The following is a 12326-nucleotide window of genomic DNA, read 5'->3' on the forward strand; positions in this document are numbered from 1 at the left end:
TTGTTTATTACATTTACATTATAATAATAATATATAATTTTTTAAAAATCAATAATGAGATAATTTAATGTTATTCATGAGAATCTTAATTATTGCTCAATTAGTTGCTGACAATTGTGTATTTAAATTGTTTAAAAAATGTTTGCTTTATAAGTATATATATAAATAAGTTTATATATATATAAATTTATACTATATATACTGTATACTGTTAATGACTCGGTTTACTTTTTAAAAGCAAAGTAATCACCAGTTGGGTCCTCCAGCCACGGGTAGTTCTGGGGACACTCGGAACAAGTGTGCAAACGGATGGTCTCTCCGGGCAGCTCTCGAGTGCTCGTTGGACAGTGGTTCGGGAGATTACACAGAGGCTGACCCTTGACATCACACTTTTCCTTCCACGGGGCAAAGTCCTTGATCTGTGTCAACTCAGTCGGCGATTGCATCCATTGCAACACTTGTGTCATTGTGACGAAGTAGACATCATTTTTGTCGAGTGTCTCATCAATCCATTGGATAAAGGCGTCCAAGTATTCGGGATTAAGTTTCAGCCAACTGGCGTGGAAAAAGATACCCAACGGTGCTCTATTGGTCTTATAATGTCTGTCAAGATTATGATTCAAAAAGTTGTAAAACTGGTCGCCTGTAATAAGGTTAGCACAACTGTCAACCATTGAACAACCGGACAACTCTTCATCAAAGTTGGGATCATCTCTTCTGTCTAATTCATTCATAACCATTTCCCAGACAGCGTGTGAACGGGTCGGACAATTCTGTCCATTTCCGTGACATTTATGGGGCATTCGGAAATACAAAGTATACGGCCATAGAGGAGGATTGCTGAGCGGTGCGGTTATAGTTGAATCATAAAGGAAAGCCTGCTCTTCCATCATAAAGAATTGGTTATTACCGCCGACTCGCAGATAAGGGGCCCGAACGCCAACAATAGAGTTGTCGGTAATGTTGGCGAAGCGCTCAACGATAAGCCTGACTCCAGCCATCTCTTTAGCCCAGGTCTCGAGGTTGGCTTCACTCCAGTATTTTTCGCTTGGATTGTGACTATAATAAGATAAATAAAATGATTTTTTTTATTATACTTATTGTTTTAATGACATACGTTATGGAATGGGCGGCAATTTCGTGACCCTTTCGGTGCATTTCCTGAACGGCCGAGTAGTTAGTATACTTGTGAGACACGAAAAACGTAGTCTTAATTGAACAGCCATTGGGGTTATTGCGGCCGTCTTTGAAAATTTTTTCGTAAATATCAATATTATTGTTATTGACGGCGTCGTCAAATGATATCATAATCATTTGCGGAACATTTGTCGGCTCTAATTTGGCCGGAATTTGTGTGCCGTCGGGGGAACAAAAACAGTCGGGAAGGACACACTGACTTTGATCACAGGGAGGGGCTCTGTTCGGGTCTTTTTCGACCGCTATATTAAAAATTATTTATTTATTAATACAAATCCAATCCAATCCATACAATATTATGGATTACTTACTGCAAGCATTTTCATCTGATCCGTCGGCACAGTCAGGATTGCCGTTACAGAACAGTTCCTTATCAATACAATCTCCATTACCACACGCAAGTTTACCCGTCTCACAGATGGGATCATCGGTGGCGAACAACGGTGTGGCCAATCGAGGCTCTATATAGTTAGATATAAAGTTAAATTATGAAGAATGTGGAAATCAATTTGTGGATCAAACAAATAATTAAAAAATATTAATTACTCTCGAGTTGGGCACAATTTTTCACATTTGATTTCCAATCACACGTTTGTTTGTCGATATCAAATGCAAGACCAGATGGACACCGAAGTGCAAGCAATCCCTGAACAGAACACCGGACGACATCGCGACAGTCCTCATCTGCGGTCAACCGGAAGTATTCACTCGGAGGTCGGCCTTTGCAAAGTTCGGCGTCATTCTCATCGGTTTGTCGTTTGGCAATAAATGAGCTCAAAACTGATTGTACAAAACATGTTACGTAAGAGACTTTTATTCATTTAATTTTTGAAATATTATATTTTAGTTTTTTTTTTTGAAAATCTTTTTATTTCAACACATTTCCCGTTAAAAAAGTATGTAAAGTATTCAAGTTTTATATCTTGATAATGATTATTTAATTTATGATATCTATCAAATAAAAGTGTGTATTTGACATAATTTTGCTTTTAAAAAGTTGATTTTTGGACTATAAGTCCACTTTGAAAATAATATTTAATATATTTTTTTTAATAATTAAATCTCTAAGAGTTCCTTATAAATCCTTATATCGTTAACTTTATATTTTGAATAAACAATTGTTTCTTAATATTATAAAAGCGAAAAACTTTTTTATTTTATTTTTGTAACTTAATGTAAAATTTTTATATAATAAAAATTTATATCATAAATATTAAATTGTTTTGCATATTATTTATAAAGTACTTCCTAACAAACCTAATTCACAATTGTTTAGGAAATATACAGTTATTTTAGTATTTTCATAATGATCTTTAGTGTCAATGTTTTTAAAAAAAAGTTAAACAATTTAAATAAATATTGTGTTAAAAATTAAATGAAGTATACATTATAGATTATTTACATATGATGTGCCAAACTGTCAATAATAGTAATTATTATTGTAACTAAATTAGTGTCAATTTGCTAATCAGTTTGATGACCCATTTCAGGTCCCAGGTATTAGGTCATCAACCTATACATTACATAACTTATACAACCAGAAAAATGTTTTAAATGTCGTATTTTGCAGAAAAATGGTCCAAAAAAATATTTTTTATTAATTTTCCCTGTTTTGGTGCTATAATTGTGATTAACACAATATAGTTTATTATAATTTATAAATAGTATATATTTTTTTTGAAAAACAAGTATTTAGATAACAATAATGTTATTTAAAGCTAAATACATATACAGTTCTATATATTGCATAAACTGTGAATTTAAATAAAACTTAGATAATAGATAAAAATTAAATAAATAGTTTTGCAATTTGGAGAACTAACTAATTAGTAACATATATATATATATATATATATATATATTAGATATTAATTAAAGTTATAAATTTATACGAGACATACCTTGATTTATAAATAAAGATGCAAATATTACGGACAGTAATAAATGTGAGAAAACATACATTTTTATGGCCAAATTGTTTCAATAAACTATACTAAATGACTGTCCAATAAAGCAGTGCACGCTTTCAATAAACACAATTACACACCAGTTAAAAGCTAACGGTGCTCTCACACAAAAAAAATAATTTTTGTTCAAACTTTGTTACTTAAAAAGATTTTTTGTAGTCATTTCATAAGAGAAATACCTGTATATATAAGTGTTAAAACTTTTTAAGCAATGGATCGGAATAATGCAGTTCCTCTGCAAGAATCGGCATATGTATTGCCCCTGACCTACATATCGTCCAATCGAGAGAATTGTCATAAGACTAGTTCCCTCCAGAGATCGACTCCGTGGGCGCCATATTCGCACCGTTGGCCCAGACCTCAGACCACCGCAGGCGTTACGATTAGTAAAGCATACGCTCTCTGGAGGAACTGGTTTGACAACCGTTTCAAAGAAGTTATACACCATTTATATAACAATACTTTCACTTTAGAGATATCTTGGCATAAAAAAACATGTGATATCACTAAAAACCTCTTAATAACTAGTTTTGCAATAAATACAACAACAAAAACTTTCATCTTATATGTGAACGACAGAAATTTGAATTTATTTTTATCCAAATTCATTGCCCACCCGTGCTTAGGGTGACTCACATACATACTGGAGTCGGACTAATTAAATTTTGAAAACAAGCCTTAATTTTGATGATATTTCACATTTATTATGTTTCATTAAAAAAGGATTAGTACACTCACTATATTAGTCATACCTGTGCTTAAGTTAGAAATATGAGTATAAAAAACAATTAACATTAATTTATCAAACAGTTCACGAAATTATAATTGAAACTTATAATTAAATATTAACTTTAATGCAATCATCTCTATATACTGTATATACAGTACCGTAAATGCTATATAAAGTATAATTACTGTATTATATTATAAATTATAAAATATACTAAAATTCAATTCCTGTTCTCAACAATGAATTGTTTGCTTTAATATCGACCTCAATCTTATTATGTCTCGTAATATAGCATTTAATATATTATATAAGTTTTTTTGTAATTAAGTCCTTGACATTCAATATAACCCAATAATTTAGGCAATAAATGACCAGAAATTAAAAAACTCTTCAATAAATTTTTTACATAATTTTTCAATACATAGTTTTACAACAACAACAAAAACTATTGGCAAATCAATTATTGTTTTTAGTCACTAAGTTATAGTCTGATTACAATTTGGTTGATTGAGATTCATAATCCAGGTATGTTTTTTTTGTTATATTTCAATGCAAACTAAATTCCCATTTCATACAAATGTTTATTTTATTTTTTATTTGTTTTTTTAGTTTTTATTTTGTAAATCAATTAAAGCAACTGTGACTAGTTTTAAGAAAACATTATAATAATGTACTTATTTATTATGTCTTTGAAATATTGTTATTATATTTTATTTTAATTTATAATTTTTCTTGTTTAACCCTTTTTAAGCAAATAGAAAAAAATCAAAATAATTTATAATTTAGGCTATTGAAAACAGTATAATAATAATAATAATAATGCATAAATCAATATATAAATTATAATGACATCAAAATTATCTCATAATATATAATAATAATACTTGTAATCATTATACTTGTAATAGTATATAAATCAAATTATATTATTATATAACAAATATTGGTATTTAATTTGTATAACAAATTGATTTTTTATTAGACTTTATATATTATTTTATTTATTAATATTTTTTAAAAGTTATATAACTTATTAATTAATTAAGAAACATAAGTTTAAATATAAGTTTTAATATAACTTCTTTTCATAAATAGATATATAATAAAATACATAATTTAGTTCCGGTGACACCCACTATACACTAAAAATTTAGTGCATTTTATTCACCTATTAAGCACTTAAAGGTATAACTTTAAGTGTTTAGATTACACTAAAAAAATGATACAATAAAAATGTTTTTTTTTAAGTCTAACCTAAAAATGCTAAAGAGTTTAAAATAAAACAATAAAATACTAAAAATCTTTAAATATTTATTTAATATTTGAATCTATAGCTGAATAGTTTATTTTAATATATAAAATGTATTTTTAAAAGCAATAGTTTTTTTTGAATAAAAAGTGAAGAAAATTAAATTAAAAATTATACAGTAATTTGTCTATAGACATAAAAATTTCTCTTTTTTGGTGTTATATTTATAAAATAAAAACTTCAAAAGTTATTGTATATTTATTATTTAATTGTAATTATAATTTTTGAATACAATATGAATAACTACAACACTATAAAATAATTATAATGATAGTATAAATTATGTATAAATCTAGGAAAAAGAGTTAATTTACTATTATTTGTATTCATGGGTGTCATTAATATTTGCTAAAATTTTGACTAAAATTAGCCCATTTGTGGCAAAATATTGTGTGTGAGTGTAATATATTTATTAAACAATGAATATTAAAAACTATTACATTAGTAATTGTATAGTATATGAAATTAACTATAAATCTAAATTTATAATTAATGCTAATATTTTCAAAAATTCATAAGATATTAAATAAGATAAAATAAAATTCATGTAAGTTAGCAATTTAATTTATCTATAACCAGGAAAAGTTATAAAAAACAATTATTGTTTTAAAATTTATGGGATTTCCCGTTTAAATAATATCAGTGAACCCCTTGGTTAGCATTAGTACTGTACATAATATGTATCACATATATTTAGTATTATAAAAATTGTTAATTAAATTATTTTATTTCATTGGAAAATAGTTATTTAGATTAAAATGAAATTTTAATTGTTTTTTAATAAAGTTTAGAAATACATTTTTAAAAATAACTTAACAGTTATTCATAAACACTTTATAATCAGTAAATAAGATATCCTTCAATAGCTTTATTTAATGTTAGTTTAATACTTTAGAAACCTTCAAAAATTGTATAATTTTGTAATCACTAAATATAAATATTTTTGTAAACCTTAATCCATCAATAAATATATTAGATTATATTATTACATCAATAAATAATTTTATTTTAATTAAAAATGTTTATATAAAAAATTATAACTTAAAATTCTATTCTTTTTATGTAAAAATATTTATTATTCAATTGATTTTTTTGAATTAAGTAATCTATATATAATAATTCATTTATTTAAAATATATAATTTATTTAATTTTAAATAAAAATCAAATAAACAGTTATATTTCATAATAAAATCTATTAAAATGTTGGCATAATGACAAAAATCATTAATGCTATAAAAATTTTAAAATACTTATTCTATGAGTAAATAATTAAATACATAAAATTAATTTATATATCAATTTTTAAAACAGTTTAAGTTATATTACTTTACAGTATTTAAGATATAAGTTAATTATAATAATAAAAGCTTAACATAAGCCCAACAAACTCCTGAATATATTTCATTTGACAGAATTTTTTTTTTAAAAAATAAATTATTACTTTAATAAAGTTTATGTTAATCTAATGGTAATAAATCATAAAATATAAAAATTAACACATATTTCAAAATAAATAAAATATAATTTAATAATAAATTCAATTTTTCAAAATTTCAAACAAATGGCTATGAATTAGAAGATATTTTACAAGATTTGTTGTCATAAGTCAACAGCAAATGTGAGTCCAATATATAAATTGTATGACTATTTGCCTTTGCGTGTAATCCACGGATGGTTCAATAAGTCTTGACTAGTGATGCGTTTGCCTTCATCTTCAGTCCAGCACTGGATATGTAAATCTCGACAGTCTTGACTCAATTTGGTTCCCAATCGTTCCTCGATATACTTCTTGTCCTTTTGTTCTTTGATAAACTTTTTCTTGTCGTTCCAATGGAAAGGGAATTTGTTCTGAAGCATACAGAAGAGGACGACACCCATTGCCCAGACGTCGGCGGCAAACGCATTGTATGGAACTCTGGCCACAATTTGTGGACATTCGTAGGGTTCGGTACCGCAGTAGGTCTTTGAGAGTTCCATTTTATCCTTTTTTTCGTCCCAACAAATCTTAGCGAATCCAAAATCAGTCAGTTTTGCCATTTGATTTTCAGTGAGAAGAATGTTATCGATTTTGATGTCCCGGTGCGCCATATGAAGATTTTGGTGCATGAAAGACAATGCCTGAGCCGTTTGGGTGAACCAGAAGCAGGTCTTTTCCTCACTGAGCGCTCCGTTCTTTTGGACGTAACCGCTGATATCACCGCCGCCGCAGAACTCCATAAATATGTATAACCGATGATTAGCTTTAATGATATCATATAATTCACACGTGTTTTCGTGTTTAACACCAATCAGAGCGGCCATCTCTCGCGGCAGAAATTTCTCTTTGAATTTTTCTCCTACTTTGTCCAAATTCATCACTTTTACGGCCACTTTATCGCCAGTCTTTGTATTCTTTGCTTTGTAAACCTGCCCGAAGGCTCCCTCAGCCAACTTCTTCTGCAACTCATAACCTTTCTTCTTGAAGACGGCTTCAGTTTTGGGATCCAAATTAATGGTCTCATCTTTCTTGTCTTCGCCACCCATTTGATCAATTAGTTTGTATGTATGGGTTCAATGTCTGTCAGATCAGCCGCCGATTTTTAGGTTTGATTTTCAGATAACGTTTTATATTTTAATTAAAGTTAAAATAAATTTATTTCAAAAATTCAAATCACAATAATTAGATTCACGTGATTTAAAGTAACTGAAGTAAAGAAGTGGTAAATGATTTTAGAAAAGATTTATTATTATAATGATTGCAATAATTTAATGATAAGTTGACGCGTGATATACAGTCAATGATAGTTATAAACAATTTATTGATTAATAATATGATATATGTATTGAAAAACAGTTCAACAAATCATTTCATTTTAATGTCAACTCTTGCAGACACTTCTCGTAGTGTGTCTTCACTGGTCTCGCAATGCGATACTTCTTCTTCTGTCCACAATTTGGACACCGAGTGATCATAAACTTGCGTTTAATTCTACAATTCTTGTGGTCGACAATAGAGAAACACTTCCGACAGCGACGTTGTTTGTATTGATGGCAACCCATTGAATGGATCTGATGTTTCAGTGATATCTCACGCATCAGATGACCGTAAACTGAGACCAATCGATGATTAGCCAGTGATTGGCCGTCCATCTCGAGTAGACATTCGCTAAATTGCTGCAAATACGCGACCCGTTTAAAGATATCCATCGATGGACACAACGGAGTGGATCAACAAAAGTGATAACAAATTGTATTAAAAATCACTGAAAACTTTACATTCAATTATTGCAATGTTTTGTGACATTACATCACATTTTATTTAATAATAACATAAATCGCTTACGATTTTAAATGCCTTTTTTAGATATACTAATTGTGTAGAAATTCAATATAAGTTTTACTATATAATAAAGTATATATTCTAAGTATTATGTTTTTTCCAATTTTATTCTATGGTTATAATATGAGTTCACTATATGTGACAATTTTATTGACATTTCAATAATAATTTAATGTATTTTTATCCACAAAATAATTGCAATTTCCACGTGTTGTCAACACATATGACATTATTATTATTATTATTATTGAGTTTATTGTTGACATCGATATAACATTTTGTTGACCACTTGAGTGGACACCCGATTGGCCGACAATTGACAACAAAATGAGTCAATCACTTGATTCGCTGTTCAACTCATCCAATATATTAATTAATGACATCCAAGAAGTACTGTTTCCGCGACTCGAGTCGACGATACAAATCGGTGACCAAAATAATGCGCTAACCGTCGAGTCGGACATCGAGTCTAAACTGAAACAAATTGAGACCAATTGCGACAAAATGGATATCTATGTCAATAAATGCGGACCCAATGATAGACCACAACAGAAGATGCGTTTGGATCAGTTGCGGTACGACTCGAGACATTTGCTGTCTTCGTTACGCAATCTTCATCACCGACGTGTCCAACGGGAACGGGAAGAAAGAGAACGAGAAGAATTGCTGACCAGACGGTTCACCACTAATACCGAGACCAACATTGCAATGGATAACTACTTTCAGGACGAAAATAGCCGACTCAATAGTTTCCACTCGAATCTGGACGATATGATTAGTTCGGGTTCGTCCATATTATCGGGTCTTCGGGATCAGAGAGGAGTCTTAAAGGGAGCACAGAAACGACTCATTGATATCGGCAATACATTAGGTCTGTCCAACACTGTTATGCGTTTGATTGAAAAGAGAGGAAAGGGAGACAAATACATACTCTTTGGCGGAATGATTGTCTTCACAATACTAATGTTACTCATCTGGAAATACTTGACATGAGTTTTAAGTCAAGACTTTTTAATTATTATTAAATAAATTGTTATATTTTTAATTAAACAAATTTCAATTTTTTATATACTCGTGTTGTTTCCATTCAATTGACATTATTTTTTTATTACCGTTAATATACATACTGTTTGCTACATATTTATTATAAAATGTAATTATTATTATTTATTTATTTTTAAAAAATTATTTATAAATAAATTTATACTCAAGTGTTGTATGATACAGTATATAAATATATTGTACTGACATAAAATCAGTAGTATTGTTATGTTACATAACTTATGTTAATATATTGTATATATTTCACAGATTTATAATATGTATTATTATTTAGAAATATAAACTATTTGAATAAATTTCGGTAAATTATAAAATTATTTGATACAAACATCAAATTCATTAAATTGATAATAATGTTATTTATGAATTCATACATAAAAATATTGAAATTACATTTGAAAAATATTTAATTGAATTTCCATTTAATATACGCAACAAAAGCTAATACAATGAATAATATGAATATTAGCCAAACGTCCCATTTTTTACCGAAATATTTGCTGACATCGAGTGCAACCATAATCTTGTCTATGGTTTGCAAAAATTTGACCTTTTGTTTTGCAAAAAATACCGCAATTCTAGCGTCGGTATTGATTCGGGCGGACATTTCATAGTAAATAAGTGCCACCGAATAGTCCTGATTGACACCCAAACCCTTTTCAAACATATAACCCAAATTGAAGAGAGCTTGCGATGAATACTGAGACTCCGATGCCTTACGATAATAGTAAGCAGACATCTGATAGTTGATACCACTCGACAAACCATAGTAATGATAGTCACCCACTTTGATCCGGGCGTACGATAATCCTTGAGCTGCAGATTGTGCCCAATATTTAAGAGCCAAACTGTAGCGTTTGTGGCCATCTTTTATATTCAATTGGTCGATGTCATAGTTTTCAATAATAAAAGCACTGTTACTCTGAGCGCACTCGTAGCCCAACTCGGATAGGAAAGCGTATGCAATGAGAGCCTGAAGAAACTTATGATTATCAAAGTCATGGTTTGCTTGTGTTAACAATTGAGAAATGACACCCCTTTCGGCAACAGATTTAAAGTAAGAGACGGCGGTTGGACAGGATTTGGCCACTCCGTGACCCCCGGCATATAACTGTCCGATATTATAGTTTGACAGCAAATGCTTTGATTTTAATGTAAGAGTTAAGTAACGAACTGCTATTCGATAGTCGCGCAAAACACCCAAACCATTAATATACATAAGCCCTAAGTTAAGCATTCCTTCAACCCATCCCTGACGTGAAGACAGTGAAAAATATCCGATTGAATCCTCAAAATTAATGTCAACACCCAATCCGTATTTATACATAAGTCCCAGTTCTGTCTGTGCGATGGGATTCCCGAATTGTGCCGACATTTGAAACAAATGCAATGCTTTCGTCAAATTCTGTCGCACAGAATGACTGCCCTTTAAGTGAATTTTACCCAAAAATGCCAACGCATTTGCATTTCCCGATTTGGCCGCTCTTTGAAAATACTGAACCGCTCGGTCAACATCTCTAGGAACTCCATATTCTCCGTAATAATACAATAAACCCAAACTAACTATAGCACTGATATCTCCTTTTTTTGCTAAATGTCGATAAACTTCAACGATATCTTTATTCAAGATTTTTGCTGATATTTCACTTTCATCCCATAAATGTCTTTCTTGTAGAAGACTTCCACCAGAAATTTGAGATTCGTCGACAACATCAGTGGCCACACTGTGATACAGATCAAGAGCTGTCGTACAGTTAATGACAACACCAAAACCATACATAAATCTGAAAGCAATTGCCATTTTGGCCAACGGATGGTTCAGATTAGCAGCCAATTTATAGTGTATTAAAGCTTTCTTGGGATCTGCTTTTACACCTAAACCTGATGAGTATATGAATCCCTGATATAGATGAGCACTAGAGCTTTGATTGATGGCAATATTCTGCAGATACATGAGCGCAACTTTCGGATCAAATGGCAAATTGTTGGCAAACAGATGCTCTTTGGCCAACATTTCACTGGCCAACGGGTGCTTCAATTCTGCCGATTTCTTAAGGAAATTGTATGCATTTTTGTTGTTACTTTTGTCTGACTTTTTCAACAATTTCAACGCCTTTTCATATAAATCATTGGACTTTCTATAGACTCTGTCGTTAGGAAATGTTTTACTGGATATCTGATGATTGTCTTGTCGTCTATTCATCGATTGACACATTTGTGTGCAACCATTACCACAATGTGTGCTATAGATTATGATAGTTATGATAGTTATAACAATTGCCGATACCATAGTTTGGATGAAATTGATGTTAACCTTATTTTCTAACTTATAATATTGTTTATTTGAAATTATGTTTTAATATTAGACATAATTAACTAAATAATATCGCGTGATTAATTTTTAATGAAGTTTATTGCAATTTCACACATTTTCCTAAATTAAAATGAGATGTACTGTATATTATGCTATTGTATTGTATTAATATAATAAAATGGGAATTTTAAAAAGTTTTTATCAAATATGAAAAATATAACTTAATGAACAACTTGAATGTTAAATAAATTTTATCTTTTAATTTCTAGTATCAGTTGATTAAATATTTAATAAATTTTAAGCTCACAAGAAATAGACTGCGATATGATTATAGATAATATCTTAAACAATATTAAATTTTAATTAAGATATTCAAACAATGTTTAAAACTACAGAGTATATCAATGAACTCTACAGTAGATCCCA

At 29.7% G+C, this 12326-nt stretch overlaps 4 protein-coding genes across 4 annotated transcripts; 1 reads left to right on the top strand and 3 right to left on the bottom strand.

The window, feature by feature from the left end:
• Positions 1 to 172: 172 nt before the first annotated feature.
• Positions 173 to 3364, bottom strand: LOC128957408 (chitin deacetylase 1-like). Its single transcript, XM_054303194.1, has 5 exons — positions 3099 to 3364; positions 1744 to 1977; positions 1509 to 1658; positions 1118 to 1439; positions 173 to 1059 (listed from the first exon to the last, which is right to left on the bottom strand). Exons 1-5 carry the CDS (start codon positions 3157 to 3159, stop codon positions 225 to 227), a joined length of 1602 nt encoding a protein of 533 aa, XP_054159169.1. The 5' UTR covers positions 3160 to 3364; the 3' UTR covers positions 173 to 224.
• A 3383-nt stretch (positions 3365 to 6747) lies between these two features.
• On the bottom strand, positions 6748 to 7846 carry LOC128958273 (testis-specific serine/threonine-protein kinase 4-like). The gene has a single exon (XM_054304127.1). The coding sequence runs from the start codon at positions 7726 to 7728 to the stop codon at positions 6850 to 6852; it is 879 nt and encodes a 292-aa protein (XP_054160102.1). The 5' UTR covers positions 7729 to 7846; the 3' UTR covers positions 6748 to 6849.
• An 877-nt stretch (positions 7847 to 8723) lies between these two features.
• On the top strand, positions 8724 to 9623 carry LOC128958559 (Golgi SNAP receptor complex member 2-like). The gene has a single exon (XM_054304474.1). It carries the CDS (start codon positions 8852 to 8854, stop codon positions 9515 to 9517), a length of 666 nt encoding a protein of 221 aa, XP_054160449.1. The 5' UTR covers positions 8724 to 8851; the 3' UTR covers positions 9518 to 9623.
• Positions 9624 to 9992: 369 nt separating this feature from the next.
• Positions 9993 to 11801, bottom strand: LOC128965237 (protein sel-1 homolog 1-like). The gene has a single exon (XM_054311891.1). The coding sequence runs from the start codon at positions 11799 to 11801 to the stop codon at positions 9993 to 9995; it is 1809 nt and encodes a 602-aa protein (XP_054167866.1).
• Between the last annotated feature and the right edge of the window lie 525 nt (positions 11802 to 12326).

This window comes from Oppia nitens, unplaced genomic scaffold, assembly GCF_028296485.1.
Source record: "Oppia nitens isolate AA-2021 unplaced genomic scaffold, nextdenovo-longstitch-racon4-pilon3 scaffold10_pilon_pilon_pilon, whole genome shotgun sequence".
NCBI lineage: Eukaryota > Metazoa > Arthropoda > Arachnida > Sarcoptiformes > Oppiidae > Oppia > Oppia nitens.

Excerpts from the sequence above, each read along its gene's own strand:
- LOC128958273 (XM_054304127.1), bottom strand. The coding sequence starts at position 7,728 with ATGGGTGGCGAAGACAAGAAAGATGAGACCATTAATTTGGATCCCAAA.
- LOC128958559 (XM_054304474.1), top strand. The coding sequence starts at position 8,852 with ATGAGTCAATCACTTGATTCGCTGTTCAACTCATCCAATATATTAATT.
- LOC128957408 (XM_054303194.1), bottom strand. The coding sequence starts at position 3,159 with ATGTATGTTTTCTCACATTTATTACTGTCCGTAATATTTGCATCTTTA. Across the intron at positions 1,659-1,743 it reads AAATTGTGCCCAACTCGAGA|AGCCTCGATTGGCCACACCG; the intron begins GTAATTAATATT and ends CTAACTATATAG. Across the intron at positions 1,440-1,508 it reads ATCAGATGAAAATGCTTGCA|CGGTCGAAAAAGACCCGAAC; the intron begins GTAAGTAATCCA and ends TTTTTAATATAG.
- LOC128965237 (XM_054311891.1), bottom strand. The coding sequence starts at position 11,801 with ATGTGTCAATCGATGAATAGACGACAAGACAATCATCAGATATCCAGT.